The following is a 21361-nucleotide window of genomic DNA, read 5'->3' as shown; positions in this document are numbered from 1 at the left end:
TATGTTAGTTTATTCTTACTATGTATAAAACTCTATACCTAGTACAACCTTCTACCTGTGTGTACAACAGAGAAATAGTTTTAAATCCTTTTCTGTTTTCTCTGTTAAATTAACAGCCAGAAAATAGTGAAGTGCTACAATTTTTAAGTCTATGGGTTTTGCTTTAGTTCATTAATTCAGATTTTTCTCAGAAAAATAATGCAAATTTTAAAATGGAGAAAATTGAGTAAAATCCTTTAAGTTCTTGTTTTAAAAAAAAACCCAACTATAGTTACAGGGTTGTGAGCAGAAATTTGATTTGTGTTTATAAAGAGTGCTTATTTCAACTTGTTTTTTTCTCTAAACCACAGATGAGGTCATCTTTAACATACTCCAGTTACCTCTAAATGTAAACCTGGAAAGAAGCAACAGGGTGACTTTGGATTAAGTTTTTTCCTAACTTCCAGATATGATTTTTAGGAATTACTTCAGATTATATATAGATCAGATATTTTCTATTACATCAGATTTAATGTAGATTTAAAGACGTTTGCATATTTAAATCCATGCATAACTTCCACAGATGCTGCGGTTAAATTAAATTTATCTGCAATTAAAGTAAGTTTAATTGCGGATAAATTGTTCCTTTTACAGGCTCCTTTAGAAGATGTCACAGGCCTGACTACATATTCAGTGTCATTGCTGTCAAAAGTGTTCACTGGTCTCTCCTAAGGAAGACAATTTTAGATCTGCACATTTCACAACGTGGATGCTGCTTTGTATACTTGCTTAGTCCAAAAGACTATTTTCCTTACAAAAATGTAAGACTCCTATCTTCACTTTCTGCAGCTGTTTGATACAGCCACCACCCAAGCACAAATCACTACTTAACATTCTTACAAAAATTTGAAAATCTTTAAAGTTTCAACAAAACAAGATCTTCCACCTCATATCAGTTGAGAGAATAAGAGATGTATGTTACACAAGACAGGGCAGGATAGGGAACCCAACCAAAAACCTAAACCGCCCAGATTGCTTCCATTAGATGGTTGGCAGCCTTTGGTAATTCCAGGATTCTTCTTTGTGAGACTAAAAATATCTTGTCACACAAAAGTAGTTTGAAGACTGACTGTTGCTTCATTTATTGGGGAAACTAGCAAAGAGCATTATAGATATCTAAGAATCAAAATAGCCAACGTAAAACTGGATTTCAATGAACAGACATCTGACAAGTGTTTCCACACTTCTGTGATATTCTGAGAAGTGTCAGAAGACACACCTTATTATTCTGATCCATTTTATTGCAAATAATGATATGTCACTCATAATTTATTAACATATTCATGTTTCAGCTTATAAAACACAGCGGCTCACCAAGAAGAGGAACAGATATGCTGTAAGTGATGTGAAAAGGCATCTCATATGCTAAAGCAGCAGCTATTCCAGATCTTTTGTATATTTATTTATTGATATTGATGGAATTACCAAAGGGAAAGCTAGTTATGCTCAGGCATAACTAAGAAGTTGGTCAAACAAAAATAGCCCTTATCTGACTACAATTGCAAAAACTGAAGTAAAACATTCATTTCCTATCAGCATATTGAAAATTTAAACAGATGATTTGTTCTTGCCACCATTTTTAAGTCGTTATGTCTCAGTGACTAAAGAGAAAGCCAAAAAGGTTAACAGTAGCTCATTTGTGGGAAAAGTTTCCAACTTTACTTGCTTAATGAATTTCCATTAGAAATAAGTGGCCATAATAAGTTAATATTTCAACTATATATTTTAAGTTATCCATTCATGTGTTGACATTGATTACTAAACATACTGGTCAGAATTCTAGACAGCAATGACTTCCTACAGGAAAACTAGATACACATAGGTTTGCAATAGCTGGGTCTTGAAAAGAGAGAGAGAGGGGAATTGCCCATATTTTGCAGCTGGGCGCTGCTGAGGTACAAAAGATTCTAAGAAAACATTTGTAATAAAAGGTACATGGCAGCTTTTATCCAAAAAGAGAAATGGGCAAAGGGTCCCCTCTTCCCTCAAATTTTTGTTAGCTTTGAGCCTTGTGGTCCTAAGGGCCCTATCACGCACATATGGAAAAAGGAAAATAATGCAAGACATTCTTTTACACAGTTTATAATATATGGTTAAAAATTCTCTCTACTACCCAGGCAAAGCTGACCTGTATCTGTCTGAGATTATACAGTGTAATAGGATATTCCATACTAATTACTGAGAGAACAGGTATACTTTTTATGTTGCTGGTAAAGACAAAATTCCATTAAGATATTAGGAAAAAATATTCCAATTATTTTATTGGATTATTCATTAATAAATCTGTTAAAGGGAAATGGGAGATATATAGAAGTCATTAGAGGAAATACAGTAAAGCTTTGCAGCTGTGCAATCAAGAACACGAGAACAGAAAGAACATTATAAAAAGAACTATGACTCATGTATTGCGGAGGTATTCTGCTGACAATAGGAAGGGAACTCCTGGTCCCTGAACATCTATTGATTATGGATTCTACACACAAGAATAAAAATAAAAACACCACCACCACAGAAAAGTGTTAGGTGCCTGAAAATTAGAATAGACTAATGAATTATTGTGCTAATCTAAATTCCTTTTTAAATTTTGGCTTCCATTACATACTCTACAGATAACCTGTACTTCTATTTTGCAGATAATACTGCATTTAAAGGATAGAGAAACTTGTCCATATCTTCTAAGTTGTTTAAAAACAAATGTTAAATGAGCTCAGGGGTTTCTTTAATATTAATTTTAAATATGTCTTATTCTTGATCCACGTAAAAATCAGGTACAAGCTAGAGGTTAGAAGAAAGCCAGCATAACTTGAATGTGGCTTAGGTTATAACATATACCAAGATGCAACTACACATCAAGTAAGGAATTCAGAGTACATTGTGCTATTGAACATTTGGAGGCTTAAGTAACTAAAAGCATAAATAAACTTGGGGTTTTAACACAGGCAATGTTAAACTAAATTAGTGGACTATAAACAGTCTCCTAAAAGCAAAGAATCAAAGAGAATTAAGCATTTCCCAAAACGCATGTCTTTTGGTATAGCAAACCAGTAAGGACAGCATGGAACTGTTTGTTTGAACAGCAGCCTAAATAGAAATATATATTTTAAAAGTGCTAAATACTTTTTTCATAGCTTCTTTAGCGATTCTATGAATAGGCAGGTCTGATAATGATTGAAGTAATTAAAAATCAAATTAGTGATATCGCATTTTCCAGCTGTTAATTACTCTACCAGTTATGCATTATGCACTCTTAAATGCAAGTTTTCTTAGTGATTCTGTTAATAGACATTTTAAAAAAAATATCATTCTGTTGCATTACATTTTTGAAAGGTAGTTTATCTTTTTACTGCAATTTTCCTTTCAGGTCTTGGTTTCTCAGCCTCAGTTAAGAGAAAATTATTGGCCCAAAGTTCTGAAGGGAGAACAATCTACTCATTCAACATTAAGAAGTTATTTTATTAAAATTCAAAGTGAACTAAAATCTAAACAAGCTTTTGAGGTTGCAGCAAAATCAACCTAATATTCTGTTCTGTGCTCTTCGCAGAGAAGGAAATGGACAGCCCACAACTCAGAGCAAATCCACAACTTTTCTAAGTCAATTTGGTTAATTAAACAAGAACTTGGAAGAGCAGCAGACATAGCTTATCAAACGCAGCATCCATCAATATGTCCATAGTCCAGCCAGAAGACCAAAAGAAGGTCAAGTGACATCCAGGTTGAAATTAATATTTAGACTATAGTTCTGATGCCAAATAGGGCATACTCTCTATGAAGTACAGATATTTATGTAATAGCCAGACTTTTTTACCTATTCAAAACTGATCCTGTGATTCTGATTAGTGTGAGTCCTCAGCAGAATCTTTCCCCGTGTACTTCCCAATCCCTGCGAGATAAACGGTCGGGCTGTTTGTCTCATAATCTCCATTTTTCCCCTACCAAATGGCATCAATGGCCACCACCTTTCCTAAATTTTATTACTGGTTCAGAATTGAAATTAAAGATCATTAAAAAAAAAGAATTCAAAAATATGGATTGGGTTCACTACCAAATGCACAGTTAAGAACCGGAACTGACAGAGGTTGTAGAGGAGGCGTCTGAAAGTGCATCTTTCCCACACTTTCACTTTGAAGGCACTTACTCTACATAAAGATTCCAAACCATCAGGTACAACTGAAAAAAAAAAGGAAACTGAATTAAGGAATCAGATACACAAAGAAAAGAATTTATTGTATTCCTTTAGGCACAATCACTGTTCTTGTGTTTTACTGGTATGAAACTTCCTGATCTATATTGTGGTAATCAATGACTATAAAGAGTTAAATTTTGAACTTTTAAATACAGAATAATATTAGTAAAAGATTAATAAGAATATTTATTTAGTAAAATTTATAGTAGTCTTAAAGGTCAGATTTCTGTTTAGTTTTGCTGACATTTAATCATGAAATCCCTTACAGCACAGCAAGAATCCATGCAACTAAAATAGTGGGAATCATACTCTGAACTGATGTAAAGCTGATGTGGTATTTCACACTAGAAAAATCAAAGCCTCAGTCACTAAAGTATAAAAATACTTTTCTGTGATTGATGAAGGCAAATTAAGCAATTTGATGGCAGAGATCCCCATTCAAAAGCAATGCAGGAATGAAATTACTATCCTTAGAAGCTATGAAAGCTTTGACAATAGGGTTTCTGAATTCAAGATTTACACTAGATGCAACAGGCTAGCTAAAAGCAAACAAAAAAAAAAAAAAGCCCATTTATTCAGTGAGTACTTCCAGCTGCCTATACACAATAGAGCATGAACTTATTTAGCTGCTGTACAGGGTTTGTTTCTAGAATTAAGCCACCACCATTTTCAGAAATACAGACAATCTAAAACATTTGTTTCTCAATACAAATTATTTAGTACAGCAACAGCTACATTATTTTAAAGATTTCTGGACAAAGAACTGAAACAGTCCACTTCCAACAGGAAACATAACTAAGGCCTTTTAGTTTGCTGCATTCAGGTTTTGCCCAGCTTAATGGAAAATGTAAACTAAAATAGCACTACAGAAACCTGTAAGATTGTGTTCAGAATTACTTCACGGAATCACAGAATTCTCAGAGTTGGCAGGGACCTCTAGAGATCATCTAGTTCAACTCCCCTGCTGAAGCAGGATTGCCATTACTCAGGACTGCATCAAGGCGGGTCTTGAAAATCTCCAGAGAAGGGGACTCCACGACCTCCCTGGGCAGCCTGTTCCAGTGCTCTGTCACCCTCACCATAAAGAATTTTCTCCTCATATTTAAATGGAACTTCCTATGTTCCAGCTTGCGCCCGTTGCCCCTCGTCCTATCACTGGAAACCACTGAAAAGAGTCCAGCTCCATCATCCTTCAACCCACCCTTTAGGTACTTAACTCATTGCTTGGATACTATTCAATTTGAAGAGTAGACTGCTGAAGCAAAACAAACCACAAGAAAAGTGACAGAAAATGGAAAGTTATTAAAAGAAAAAACTACATCATCTCAGTAACACATAGGCAGATCAGGAGAATTTCTTCAAATACAAGAATTATCAGTTTGAAATGCAAAGTTCAAGAATATAGATGTCCATAGGTAGAATTTTAAAATACAAGTACTGAAAATGTGCAGACATATACTTGTTCTTCATAGCATTTATCACAAACTGCTCTATTTTCCTTAAGATTCTTATCTGGAAATTTGCTAAATGGGATTGTGAACTGCAGAGGTACAGTTACCTACCTTTGTACACTATTATAAGTGATAGTAGAATTGTTAAGCATTACTATGTAAGCTCTCAAAGCCACTGCTGTGTTCTCCTGAATTCCCACCTTTTTTCTTCTTTCATTTGTTTAAGTGAGTTCATGAAGAATAAGTAATTTTTTCAGTGTAATTTCTTGAAATACAGAAGAGATTAATAGCCTATTTGAAATAAAGTTTCACCCAAATTTGGTATTCTAGGAAATCCTCTACTTTCTGAAACAACCTGAAGTTGTAATTTACCCAGTATTTTACTGGGTGATACATATTGGTCTAAAATCCATCAGCTTCTGTCTAAATTCAACAGGAAATAAAAAGAAAGTGGCTTTGTAAAATAATCTATTAGGTAAGTTAGCCATCCTGAATTATGAAGTTCTCTTTATTGGTATGGTCTGCACCACTTTTAGGTATTAACAATCGCAAATGCACATATTGATCTAAAGTTGTTACTAATTCAAATCTGCATCTTTTCTTTGGATTACTGTTTTGATGAAAGATAAAACAAGAGAATCTGTTTTAAGACTCTAGACCTAAAGGAACTTATAGAAATTAATTGCTTGCCTCTACAGGTGACGTGAGAATATCCACCTTCCCTATTCTCCTATAATAACCATAGAAAATGCAAAATCCACACGCAAAGACAGAACACTACTTAATCTTAAAAGGAAAATACATTTTTACTGATTTTGTGTTTTCTTGCTTCACCACTAAAGCCTAAAGTTTCATAATTTCATAATAATTTTGTAATAGAAATGTTCATCTGCTGCATACTGTTTAGAGCTTGAGTTAAACAATTACACTTCTTAGAATCCAAAACAAAGAAAGGTCCACCTCGAGCCATGGTTATTTTATAGTCCAGTTATTGTCTTTTGAACTGTTTGGGGCAGGAATGGGGGAGCTGTCACTTTTTTATTGGCTTTAATTAATACTGGGTTAGCTTTCCAGAATTTGTATCAAAATCTTCTTTCCCCCATCTATAGTTTATAACCTGCAGATTTTAAGTTTTTCCTGCCAAATAAGTGAAGCCTGATTTCAGTATTTAAATACTAATCTGTGTATATCTGAAAATTCATGCTGTAAGTAGCGCATTAAACAACTTGAACAGATACGATCTATTTTCTAATATTCATTTCTTAGGGAAGGTAAATTCACTCTGACCCAGCAGGAGGACTTACTCCAGATTATCAGGAAAGGGATATTCCTCTTTCCTGAATTGTAAAGAAGGCAGTATAAATTCATTTTGATTAGACAACAGTTTGCCAATGGGAAAAAAGTACCACTTTTAAATTTGAACAATAGTTTTCCAATTGTTATGCTCATTATAATGGCATTATATTATTTATAAAATCCTCCATTATGTCCACATCCATGTTCCCAAATGATTTTGTTTTGCTTAACTGATCCTGCATTATAGGACTCAGCTCCACATTACTCATGGGGCACAGTTATATTGGAAAGCGAAAGGAAAAGTGTTTGGGGAACTGGAAACCTTGCCTTTTTTCATGGCTCCTCACACCAAAGCTTTTCATCCTCTCAGATGTGACCGATGACTGGTACAGTTTTAATCCTGCACAGTGAAACGTTGCTTTTAATGACACTATTCAAAGCATCAGTGAAGAGGAAACACAATTATTCATTTGGTAATTAAATGCCTGAGCTTGTCAATCTGGGAAAAGTAGGTGAGTAGCCACACTCTAGACTGCAGAATTACTACCTCAAGATACTGTAGACTTTAAATTTGGGAGTCAAAGAAAATGCACAGTCACAGCTGAACAGCACAACAGAAAAGGGCAGGATAATACTGAATGTGTAAGATCTGTAAATTATATAAATAAGGAGTTTATACAAATTGACTCACTCTTCTTGATCACACATAATCCTCCCAGTAGCCTTTTGTGAGCTGAATTAAAAACATGAACAGCAGCAAACCCTGTTATGTGTTTTCCAGAAATTTCTACCATCTGGTAAAAATGAATTAAGCAATAAATGAGAGGAAGAGGATACATACTTCACAACAAAATGTATTTATGAGATTTTTTTGCATTAAAAACTGTTTGTTTCTGCACATTTTAGAATTCCTCATCTGTCCAGATAATTATTAAAAACGGATGATTCCTTAGTTGTAGGAAAAAAAAGTAAGAGGAAAATAAGCCTTCAAAGCTGAAAGAATTAAATTTGTTGTAGACACTATTAAGTCAGGATTAAAAAACAAACAAACAAACCCAAATATTCCCATGGTAGTATGGAAAGACTGATCTTAACACACTGAAAAAAACCTAACCCTTCAGATTACATCAAGATAGAATAAAAAAAATATTTATGAACATTTGAAAAAGTGTTCAGAGCAAACGCCAAAGATAAGATCAGAGCTAAAATGCACAATTGACCTGCCAAAGAGAATCTAACTCAATAGCAAATTACCTTGTACACTGCATCACAAGAATATCAGTATTCACCATTTTCTCATGATGCAAGTATGCAAGTATATAAATATTATTCTCTGTATCCACTGAGGTATGTCTGAAACCAAGACTGCAGTACAGTACAGATATTCAAGATTTCTTTCAAGAAATTTCATAAGTGCCAAGGGCAGTCGAGCTTCAGTAGCACAGAGACTCAGCAGTAGAATCTGAGCTGCTACCAGAATTTGAGATCCCACCTTCATTCTCCTACTCTTGACCACTCAACCCTCTACCTGCTTTTACACCAGCACATGACTAGATGTGAGCAGTCAGGAAGCGATCCAGATGAAAATTAATGCAGGGAAAGAAGCCTCAGTATTTTGTCCCTAATGTAGCATATTATTTTGTCCCTAATGTAGCACATTATGCAGACATACAAATTCTGATGACAACTACTGGGAAAAGCAGCAGGAGAAGAATGTGTGAGATTACTGGTTGGCACAAAAATAAAGTGACCTTACAAGTGCTCTGTAACCCCTCCCACTAGGATCCAAAGTCCTGGAGAAAAAGAATGAGATGGCAAAGGTCAGAAGACATTAAACCACACATTTGTCAATGCAGATAAAATTTCAGGTTTGGGTATTAAAACATTGGGGAAATACTGTCACAACCCACACTGGAGTTGAATTAGAAATAAATGAAACTTAAGTGAAACATTCTCTAAACAAAACACTACAAGCTGAATTACCCATTCCTAATGGATGTCCAAAAGATAAAAGAATGCCCTGAAAGCTATGAAAAGTAAACATTTATCAGAATGTAAAGATAGGAATTCTACACATTATGGGACTTCTTTCAAAAAGGCATACATATAATGATAAGTCCTACTGTCCATGTTGCCAACAAAGATGTTAAGCAGTGCCAGTCCCAATACGTATCCCTGAGGAAACGCCCCTCATCACTCGTGGCCACTTGGACCTTAGTTCAAGGATATCAAATAAAGAGCAGATTCTACCTCACACATTTGGAAACAAAGTGACTCAATTGGACACATCCAGGAAATGAACAACTAGACAGATTTTGGAACCATAGGTTTTCAAATACAGTTTGCAATTGTATTAAGTTACCACTTTCTTCTGAGACCACTGTGACATGACAAAAAGAGACTTTCCAGTTGAAACAAATATGGAAAAAATATATTCCTAAAGATAATTTTGATTTCTTGTAAATTTACAAAATTTTCTTTATGATATTCCATTCTATGTTTAGCCATTTATGGCACCAACTCTCTACACAGCAAAGTACTGCTTTATACAAGATCTCAGTTCTGAAAAGGATAACAGCCTACCTATTTAACCTAGAATCTTTATTACTGGTGGCTTCAATTCATGTTCTAAGGTCACAGCTATATACTGATTTAAGAAAACAAACTCTTCTCTAAAATATTATTTAGAAATATTTTTTCTTGGGCTTTGACAGACTGGTACTGCTTGTTCATTTTGAGGTCCTGAAGTCAGGATAATACAGTGTATTCAGGTGGAAAAGCCCATCACGAGTATTTTTGTCTAATTGTGCAGATTCTCATTCTGACAGCTCTCCCTCTTCAGGGGATGAACTGTCCAAAATCAACGAAGAATGCTTGGTTTTGCTTTCTTAACCAACTTCTGTGCTTTCAACTCTATAGTTCTCTCCTCCCTTCTGTAACTCCACTAGGGAATCTGAAGACCAAAATCTCTCTCTAGTGTAAGGAAAGTACTATACTATTTGCGCAGTTATACAATATGCAGTTCGTTCATTCCCACATTTCAACCAAACTAAGAATTTGAGTTAGAAGTATATGTTATAAATAGAATAATAAATATACTAACATAATAATAATATAAAATGAAAATAAATAAATTGTATCCACAAAAGGATGATGACCTTTTAAGCAGTTGTTGTTAACCAATGAGTAAAAATTATGCCATATCTCTTTTAAGTACTAGAAACTTCCTAGTAAAACTTACACCAGCATACAACACGATGTCTTTCTGAACACAAGTTTTGTAGGAAGAACTTTAGATTTCCAGAATACTGCAATACCATTCCAGAGGTATATGGTAATTTTGATGGCAGTATTAACCATTTAGCAGGTTGTGGGACGTGATTCTACCCTGCTACTCTGCTCTTGTGAGACCCCACCTGGAGTACTGTGCCCAGCTTTGGAGTTCTCAACACAGGAAGGACATGGACCTGTTGGAAGGGGTCCAGCTGAGGGCCATGAAGATGATCGGAGGGCTGGAGCACCTCCTCTATGAAGACAGGCTGAGAGAGTTGGGGTTATTCAGCCTGGAGAAGAGAAGGCTCCAGGGAGACCTTATAATGGCCTTCCAGTACCTGAAGGGGCCCTAGAGGGGAGATGGGGAGGGGCTCTTTGTCAGGGAGTGTAGCAATAGGACAAGAGGTAATGGTTTTGAACTGGAAGAGGGGAGATTTAGATTAGATATTAGGAGGAAATTCTTTACTGTGAGGGTGGTGAGACACTGGAACTGGTTGCCCAGGGAAGTTGTGGATGCCCCTTCCCTGGAAGTGTTCAAGGCCAGACTGGATGGGGCTTTGAGCAACCTGGTCTAGGGGGAGGTGTCCCTGCCCCGGGCAGGGGAGTTGGAACTCAATGATCTTTAAGGTCCCTTCCAACTCTAACCATTCTATGATTCTATGATTATCACAATATATGTATAATTTTTATGTATACACATATGTATAATTACATATATACTTCAATAGACCAGTTAGCTTTTATCACAGACTTGCTGATTTCAAACAGTATTTTTCAAGTTTGGATTGCATCATTTTATTAATGCTTTGGTATTGCAAAATTCAAATAGCAACCCTCTAATTCAATTCCACCTCCTACTGTAACCAGCAGGAATACTATACCATGATATTTAGGCATTTCTTCACTGAATTAGTTACTAACATTGTGCTTTATCAGTAACAATTAGCAATCTGGAGTTCAAATCACACAGAGGAAAAAGTTCAAACTAACAGGACTATTTTTACAGACTTTCTATCCACAAATTGAAAGAGCTATACAACATCAGTTTACACAATTTAAAACAAAATACATAGGAAGTATCTAATTTTCAAAGCACAGTCCCCTGCCTCTTTCTGTGCTTTTTTTCTTTGAATTCAAACACAGATTTTGCAGTGAGAATTGTACTCTGTACAATTAATACTGTAGTCAATTAAACAGAAAACTTATGTCTGTGCAAAAAGCAGACCTTATTTCAGGGCTTGCTGCTCCTCTGAAGCTGCATCCTGATGTGTTATGCCTTTCCTCTAGTTTCTGCTGACCTTTGCTTTTCTTCTACAGAAACGTGATGTGGTGGCGACCTCACACTCTTACTCAGTTACAGATGGAACTAGAATAGATCTTACCTTACAAGACCTTAGTGTTCTACTAGTCTCTAACACTAAAATATTTGCACTGCTTTGCCTCAGGATTTTCCTTTTGGCAAAAACATCATTTATTCTTTTCCCTTCGGGGTTTGAAGAGCACTTCACATGAAATCTACTGCCTTCTTTTCACATGTGTTTTGTTCACTTTGTATATCATCTTCAAACATCAAAAGTAAGAGCAATAACTATATTGTGGCAGATGCTTAAGGAAATTCAAAAAGTAAATACAATTTCCCCATCCCACAGGCGAAATATTCTAAAGTCACTAAATTCAAGAGTTGTTTGTTCCTGCTGCAGGCAATCCAATTTGAACCAAAGTCATCCTCTATAAAGTATACCAAGGGCTCCTGAGTGCTAGTTTCTTTGCTAACTCAACTGACAGATATTCTAGAAATAAGTTCAAGTAGCAAATCATTTCTCGCAACTGCCAGCTTTTACAACTGACTCTCTGGCACCAGAGAAATACACCATTCTGTAGTAAGGAATGCTAGACACCTTGAACAGAGCAAACACAGGTAAAATCAGAATCTGACCCTGCATGATGTTAATAAACCGTAACTCCCAGACATGCATAAATTAACTTAAAAGTTAAGGCACCATCATAACATTCCTGCACCCCAACACAACAATCTGAAATGCATCTTATGAACTCAGAAACCTAACCTTTCTCTTTTCTGTTATGAAGTGGCATGCAAGTTTATCTTTAAATTATATACTTATATATAATAAATCAAAATAATACTTTGCAGCACAGCCAAAAGGACTGTGTTTTTCAGAAATAGCCTAGAGGATGGAGTTCCCTATTGCAGGCTAATAGAACATGGCATTATCGACTGCCTGGTAGATGAATTGGGGACAACTCTCAGAAATTTCAAGATGAAAGGCCCAAAATGAGGGAAAATGTCTGAAATTGTAAAGACTAAAAATGTATCATGAGAAAGGAATGCCTCTTTCTTCTTCCCGCCCCCCCCCCCCTCCCCGGTAATTCCTCCCCTTTGCCTCCCCAAACTCAGATGACAGAAAATTCTGAAGAGTCATTTCCAGAATTTTTTTCAGATTAACTGTAAGACCTCAAGGTTTAAAGGCAGAAAGGAAGCCAGTTTACAGAAGCTAAAAGAGAAATAAAAATACGTTTAAAAAAACCCCACCCACCCTACAAACTGCAGGTTCCATCACAATCACGGAAAAAGATTTTCACCAAGGACAGTAACAACAATAATACTTGAGAACGTCCTGTATCCTGCATTCAAAAAAAAAAAAAAAAAAATAATCACCAAGAGGTGACCCAACTGACCAACTGACTAAATTTTGCTCATATTTATTTAAGTTTAAATCACTTTTTCAAAAACTTTTAATTTCTAACATGATTTATAAAGTACCTTTTGTTTGAAATATAGTAATAGCGCTCCTTCAACTGACAGTTATACACAGCGCATCCTAGAGACTAAAAATCACGCTCATTTTTCAAATACTGGGGGGAACAGAACATAAAAAAAAAAAAATAAAAATCAACATCCACTTTCCTCAGATCTCTCTATATCTCAGAAATGCACATAAGTATGTAACTGATTATTACTATCCTTTCCCAACGATCATTAACATGTGGTATAATTTTCATAGAGCTTAAAGTATTAGTTTCTAGTATATAATATATGTTATTATCTAAACCAGAATACCACCAAAAAGCTTCAGTCAAGACTAAACAAGTATTTGAACACTTACACAGACACATTTACTTACTCTTTTTCTAGGGCTTTTCTTCTACCAAGCTTTTTCAGATTTAAAAATCCCATGGTAAAAAAAAAATTCCCCATTCACTCTTAAACACTTTTCAGTTATTGCTTCCTTAAAATTTCCTTGGATATCTACAGTATTACGACCACCTCCTTATCTCTTTCCACTCCCCACCACAGAGCTAGTAGCCTTTCTTCATCATTAGTAACAGCAGCACAAAAGTCAACACACACCCTTCTGGCATAGTTTATTCATTGTTTCACAGCACCTATATACCATCATTCCTCAGCAGAAGTCCTGCTATTTTAGCCTCTTCCTATTGAGAGAAATGTTTTTATTTTCATATTAGAAAAAAAAAAAAAAAAAATCACTGATGTACTTTTGTATCACTGTACTTTTATCTTCAGATAATAAAGTTTTGCTCTATAATGAATATTTAATCTATTCCACACATTTAAATGCTCAAGCACTATGTCATTTAAATAAATGTAAAGAAGAAATATTTTGCACTTACCTAAATTGCCATCAATGCATGTGAATTTACATAAAGAAAACAGTGAAAACATCCAAAATAAAGTTAAAATCAACAAATAATGCATGCAGCTCTTAGGACAGATGTATTGAAAAAAAAAAAAAGCTGAAAAAAGCAGGAAACAGCAGCACAGTGAAAAACAGAAAACAAGGTGAATGAATATGCTGAACCTAGTGGCTTTAAAATACCTTAAAATAGACTTTCACTGATCATAAATACTATATTACAAATTTGAGTCCAAAATACTGAAGTTGATTACTTTTTCTTGAAAAGCGACATAGTAAAAAAAAGGTAATTTTTTTGTTGTTATTATTAAATTAGTTTATTAATGTGATAACATACCTCAGGAAGCATAGTAAAACATGAACAGAACATTCCCATTTCTCAGCTTACTATCTTTACCTTTTGTGCGTATCCTTGTACTTCGCAAATATTCACAATAAGCTTCAAAATCTGTGGTGTTCCGCACACTTGCACAGAGACAATGAGACAGGCTGAAAGGTATTTATACACCAAAAAAATCCTCTATCCCCCTGTGGTATTTTGGAAAAATGGGAGGGGGGCACCTTTCCAATCAGTAATCAAGCGTATACTTTGATGCATAGTAAGGAAGAAAATACCTATCTGGGAACTCAAACCAATTTTAGGCAATTAGACCCAATTGCTAGCAACTCCCTGCATATTCCATTAGGATCAAACTTCAGAATTTCAGTAGGCATAAACAAAATAACTCAAAAAAAAAAATGAGGAATAGTCTCAGAAGTGGACAGAGTGAGGAGATAATAGATCTTCAAATTTCTTTGACTTGCATTTAGAGGATGCCAGCAGGGTCTAAGAAATGGACTGACCAGTTTGGAAGCAGGCAGGGTAAATCCCAGTCATGGAAACCACTGGGACAAGTTAACAAGTGGTGAGTTTCTTTAAATACATATATTATTATTATATTTTAATAATAAAAATATGACTATTCACACATAAAATTTTTCAACTATATATAGTTTTTAAGTATATATAAATAATATATATAATTTTAAAAATTTCTTTAGCTCCATTGGTGAGTTCCCAGATAAGCTAGCAAAGTTACAGTACACTAAATTATAGCTTCCTGACTTATCTTTTACAAGGCAGAAAGATGACTATTTCTTAGTGTATTTTCTTTTACTGATCTACTTAGATACTTGTCATGAATCAAACTAAAAATGAAAAGCATGTGAAATAACATTGAGTAGCTGCTAGCAGTTGTGACTTCATGAATACGTATACCCTTATTTACCAATCATTTTATTGGCTCTATTATGTTAATTGCAGCATGAGTTATTCATATGGCTATAGATATAAAAAAATATTTCAAGGAATCATTTTGTATTCAAAACTATAAATCTCTCAGAGGAACTGTTCACTATCCTTTTTATCCTCTCTCTTCATCCCATTAATCAGAAGCAAACTCCTGTAGTATCAAGAGAGGAACTAAACTTCAAAAGAAGATCAAAATTTATAATATGTTTTCAAAGAACACATTAAGCAAATTAAAATTACCTGGTTTTCTGTAAAAAAAAAAAAAAATAAAGTATCAAACTCACCATTTATTTCCAACACTACATAACCATCTCATGAATGAAAAAGAGCCCCTGTTCATTGCACACTGTGTTTCATTGCACACTGCAGTTCATTTTGTATTAATTATGTAGTATTAAATAATGATGTGTAAGTGGGGAAAAGGGGCATTATTTTATGCAACTCAGTAACTCAGTTTACAGTTTACTTTTAAAATGTCACAGTAAGTCTAATTCAGTCATGACAATGTCATAAAAGAAACATGTCAACTGATTAATATGTTGTCCTAGGACCAGCTAATCCAAATGGATAAGCTAGTTCTCCCTCTTTTTTTTGACCAACAGGCAACAATCCTGAGAATGAATACTGCTGAATAATTTCTTGTGTCCACTCAGTTCTTTCCATCTTATAGCCTTCTGCTCTCCATTAAAACCTTCTACATTAACTCTTCTATATAATATATTCAAGCAAGATTACAGAGAGTAACTATCTACCTGGAGAACAAAAAAAAAAAAAAAAAAAGGCAAACTCTCTGATTGAGAAATTGCAAATGGATGATTCCAAGATGAAGAACCACTTTAAATAGTTAAAAACATTTAGAGTACTTCCTGTCCCTCTGTATATAATCAATCCATATATAGAATAATACTAATTGTGCTGTGAGAAAATATGTCACAAAGAATGAGAAAAAAAGACCAGAAAGACAAGACAATTAACTTTCGGTTGTAATATCAAAGAACAGGTGCTCAAAGCATACATTTTCAAAAGTAAAATAATCTTCAAAAGAAAATCAGCAATGTCCAAGTTACTGTCCATAAATTTCTTCATGGGTCTCTTTTTGCTTCCAAAAGGTTTTATTTTCATCAATATTATGTTGAAACTCATCCTGCTTTTTCAGACTATTTCTTCAATTTACCAAATTTGTTTTCATTTATAATCCTATTTCCTAGCATATTTTTAACGCTTCCCAGCTTGACATTATCTGGGTGCATAATACATATCCATCATTCAGAACACTGATGAAAGCCTCAAACACATGACAGATCACTACTAGATCCTACTAGACATCTTTCCAATTTCACCATGAATCATTAATAATTACACTTGGACTCAGTCTTCCAATCAGACAGGCATCTATATAATAGCAATTTCACCTCATCTTATGCTTCCAACCAGCTTGCTAATGAAAATCTTCCGAGACAACATAAAAAGATTTCCTAATGTCAATGTTACTACTGTTTTCCTCTTATGCATAAAGCCTGTTTTCCTGTCACCCAAGAAAATCAGACTTGTTTGACATTATTCTTGACAAATCCATATTGGATGTTAGTCTTTTTTATATTTTCCCCTTATATTTTAGAAATAGCTAGCCATTTTTAAAAAATATATAAATAATTAATGCATTTTACAACTAATTTTTTCTTTGATTGTTCTTACAATATTTTTCCAGAAACCACAAAAAACATATCAAACTTACAATTCACTCATTTCTCTCTTTTGCTTATTTTTCCTTTTTCTTTTCTTTTTGGCAGGCAGCTAGATTTGCCCTTCTCCAGTCACTTGGGAGTTCCCGAAGTTGGCTATGAGACTAAGGGCCCCATTCAGGGTCAATTTCATCATGCACAGCCAAGCTGAAAACAGCTTTTAGTTTTTGTAAGGAACACCTCAGTTGTTAAGAAAGGAAGTTTTGTAAGCCAGTAACCCTCAGACACACAAGGATGGATCTATCAATTTTTAGTATAGATGTGATAGATTGCATCACTTTTTTTAGATCCTGTCAAAAACATTAACATTAAAATTATAGCTTTTTGTTAATCTTAACTGAAACTAGTTGTTTGAAAGAATCAATAACCATATGTATAAGCAAGACTGACAAACTAGCTGACATAGCCAGCTTGGAGTTCCAAAGCCATTCCTTCAGAAAGGTTCTTCTCCAAATGCTTCCAAGAAAACTTATCAGCAATTAGATAAGAGGGATGGTCTTTTCATACATAAATATTTTATTACAAGAAAGGAAATAGCAGAAACACATGGTCAAGTCATAAAACCAAGAGAAGGCCCCTGTGGAGTATTGGTGAGACCTTTGGCTGGGATTTGTGCTTTCTGACATATCCTAAGCAACCCAGAAAACAGGGTGAACAGTAAGATGACTAATTTTCCTCACGATATTAGGTTACTCAGGGCAGTAAAGACAAAAGCCAAACGCAAAGAAAGATTTTATAAAACTTAGCAATTAGGCAAGGTTGGCAGATGAAATTCAGGGAGATAAATGTGAAGTTATACACAAGTGAAAATAATCCTACCTTCATGCATAATAAGCTGGGACCTAAACAGATTATAACCACTGGTGAGATTCTTCAGCTATGATAAATACTTCCATTAAAATACTGTCTCAGTACTTAGTAGCAGTAAAAATAAAAAAGTGTTGGGAATTGTTGGGAGAGACATACAGAATAAAAGGAGAAACACTGTAACGTCAATGCATAACTCATTTTACACCTGCATTATGAAAAACATGATCTGTTTTGTTTGGGTGTTTTTTTTTTTTTTAGATAAGGGCACCAAAAGTAATAAGTCTGAAAAAGATTCAGAGAAGAATCGAAGAAATGTCACAGTTTCATGAAAGGAACTATCACACATGCTAAGATTCTCCTGTCTGCAAAAGAGCTGGGGGAGGGATATGATGTGCGTCCTATAAAATCAAAGGTAGCACTGAGACTGGCACCAGACATCAACTATTTCATGTTTCTTCCAGAGGAAATCCTAGCAAAAGCACCTGAAGTCTAGTGCAAAAACAAATGCAAAGCAGTGGTTCCTCACAGGACATGTTAAGCTGTGGGATTCGCTGTCATAAGAGGTCGGGGGCACTAGAATTTTACATAGGTCCAAAAGCAACTGGCATAATCCACTGAGAGTTATTAAGCACACAGAAACTGTAGCTGGACCATAAAGAGTAGTCAGTGGAGATAACACTGTATACTAAGTCTATTTTATGAACTTTTGGACACTATTAGCGACGGAATACTAGGCTACCCAGTCTTTATGTTTTTTTATTACAGAGTAAGGATTCATGTTAAATACATAGATAGGGTAAAATACACCCTTTTTGTCTTTTGTTAGGTTCAGCCTTACAAGAATATCAGAGCACTTGTTAAAAATAAAAAGTTATAAAATTCTGTGAAATGAATGAATGAATACGAGGACTCATAATAGAGTTACTAATTTACTGTCCCCTCAAGATGAGGAAACAGCTTTTAGGAAAACAAAGGAAAAAAAACCACCACCCCACAAACACACATCACCACTTTGGCAGGTGATAAAGTACCTAAATATCAGATTCAATTCCAAATGCCAATACAAGATATTAATGTGACATTTCTGTAAGAAAGGCTACCGAAAACGAGTGTATTAGAATATTCCTACCACTACTAAGGTGACACCAACTATCAAGATTAGAATGTCTAACGAATAAGGATTTTGGACAGCAGAACCTCCACCAAACATGTTTTTTATAATATCGGTTCTAACAGCAGCCTAGTGCACCTATGATAAAAAAATATTCAGTAACTACTACTGTCAGTCTGGATACACAAGCTATACAATAAAATAATAAATTAATTCACAGTACTGAATTCCTGATCCGGACCCAGTCAGTTTCCCACTGAAGTAACTGGTATCAGGCTTGTTAGTTCCATAGGTACATGTCACGCCTAAGAGGTGGAAAGTTTGGTGAGAATCACCAATAATCACAAACTTGGAAGTAAATTAAAAATTTCAGTTGTTGCCGCCTGCCAGCAAAGAAGTTTAGATTAGGAATCTGGAAGTGAGAGAAACACAGGATTATGTTTTTTGTCTGGGGAAACTTAACAGATGGTCTAAAAAGGAGCAGCTTTAAAATAAGACTAGCAGCCAAAAAAGTGTGTGGAAACAGCAATATGAGAATTTTTTTTGATCTATTCTGTGCCACTGTTTTATATAGCTTTGTGAAATAGCATACAGCCTCAAAGCTTGACCTTATATATTCATCCAGACTAAAATACTTTAATTTTTTCAGAACTTTGGGAAAATAATTTTATGTTGAATTGAAGTATAGAAGTACATATTTACAAGATGCTCTTTTTCTAAGACACAGGTCTTTGACACATTGGTGAAAAGACAACTTCAAGTTCATTCTGAAACAAAGAATTACAGAAGGTTGCATACGGGGATTTAATATCATCTCTTAACTTTCAAAAACTGGGCAGCTAAATCCCTATACAGCTCATAAAGATGCCTCTGGATGTTTATTTATACTTTTGCAGAAGTAGCTCACCTCTTCAGACAAGGTTGCTGAATATATTTAGGCTGTCACTGCAAAAAAGCACTAGAGAAACTCTGAAAAATAAGAAAATGGGTAGCAACAAACAATCATTCTCTTCAGCTATAGTGTGAGAGAATGCTACATTAAGGAAATTATAACCTGCATTCAGATTCTCATTAATGTGCTTTCCTACTATTTAGTAGCCAGAGGCAGATAGATCAAGATATACAATTCTTGTTGTAACTGTTAAACTTGTTCCAGCACAGGATACAGTTCCATGAGCAAAACATCAAGTATTTAGCTGTAAATCAACAGAAAGAAACTTTCAGAATTACTTACCTGATTTTCTTCATGGGAAACTCTCATTTGTTCTTTAAGAACTGACATTCTGGCTGCTTCTTCTTTCCTTAACACTCTTTCTTTCTTTAGCTCAGGACTCCAGAAAGTTTTGATGCTATTCATGGAGGATCCCAGTTTGCTGTCCTTAATGTCTAGTTCCTTTCTGAGAAGATCATTCTCCCTCTGTAGGTCCTTAAGCTGAGCCTGCAGGTCTAACATGGTACTATCTCTAACCTGTCTCAGCATAGAAGGAACCTGATGGTGGTGATGGTGTGAAGATGTGGTCAGACCTCCATGCTGATCAGTATAAGAAAGGACATCTGTGTGCGAAAGTCCAGCTGAAGCAATATTAGGACTGCTCCCCATAGCTGTGACTCGACCACCATACACAGCTCGATTTGTAGCCCTTCCAAGAGTCATTGTGCCCTTTGGGAAAGTAGTAGAAGCTACACCTTCATGGTCACTCAGATACATTGGTCCAGATGTTGCATAGGCTGCATTAAGGGACTGGATGTTCTCCATCGATAACGTCTTACCTGTTCCCCCTCCTCCTCCACTATTTGTCCGCCTATGGCCCAAGCGAGGAGATCTTGGCAAACGAGGAGACCTGGAAGGACTTCCTTCTAAGTTGCTGATTGTTCTTGCACTTCCATACATTTTTCTTCTACTTTGAGGTACTATTTAGTAAGAAATTAGTAACACTAAAGTTGAATATTAAATTTATAATTCCAGCTAGAAATATTGGCAGTTTCACTGCATTCTTCCAGTAGGCAAAACTGTTCTATTGTTCCTCTTAAGACAGAGACCTGAAAAAAGACATTATAAAATTAAGTAAATTTTCATCTTGGAAAATAAGTTTACAAATATTCAGCATGTATCAGAAAATAAAGTAATCCACTTCCTAGAGTAACTACTTTAAAAATAAGATTTACTATACATTTTGAATTTAGGATGACTAGTTAAAAAAACATTTTCAAACTAACTTCATTCAGAAGAAAAAACTGTTCATTTCCTTCTTGCTAGAAAATATCTTGACTTTGACTTAGTATAAAAAACTTTATGTTGTGATAAATACCATAGGTGCAAAAACATGCCTTAACTGATATCCTAATGGACTTAAGTGACTGACCATGTGGAATTATATAAAGGAAAAAAAAAAACAACAACCTGTTGTTGACATTAAGAACTACCCAAAACAAGGTATTATATTTTCAAAAGATAGTATAAAAGCAGCAATTCAGCAGTCCTGTATATTCT

The 21361-nt window shown here is 34.9% G+C and overlaps 1 protein-coding gene across 1 annotated transcript in view; it reads right to left on the bottom strand.

Annotated features, from left to right (window-relative positions):
• ERC2 (ELKS/RAB6-interacting/CAST family member 2) overlaps positions 1-20761 on the bottom strand; it is a 428110-nt gene extending 407349 nt beyond the window's left edge. Inside the window, exon 1 of the mRNA XM_074152871.1 lies at positions 20105-20761. Coding sequence (XP_074008972.1) covers positions 20105-20761 — 657 coding nt within the window. The remainder of the gene's footprint in view (positions 1-20104) is intronic.
• Between the last annotated feature and the right edge of the window lie 600 nt (positions 20762-21361).

The sequence above is a fragment of the Numenius arquata genome, chromosome 8 (genome assembly GCF_964106895.1).
Source record: "Numenius arquata chromosome 8, bNumArq3.hap1.1, whole genome shotgun sequence".
NCBI lineage: Eukaryota > Metazoa > Chordata > Aves > Charadriiformes > Scolopacidae > Numenius > Numenius arquata.
This window is presented reverse-complemented; position numbering and strand designations above follow the sequence as displayed.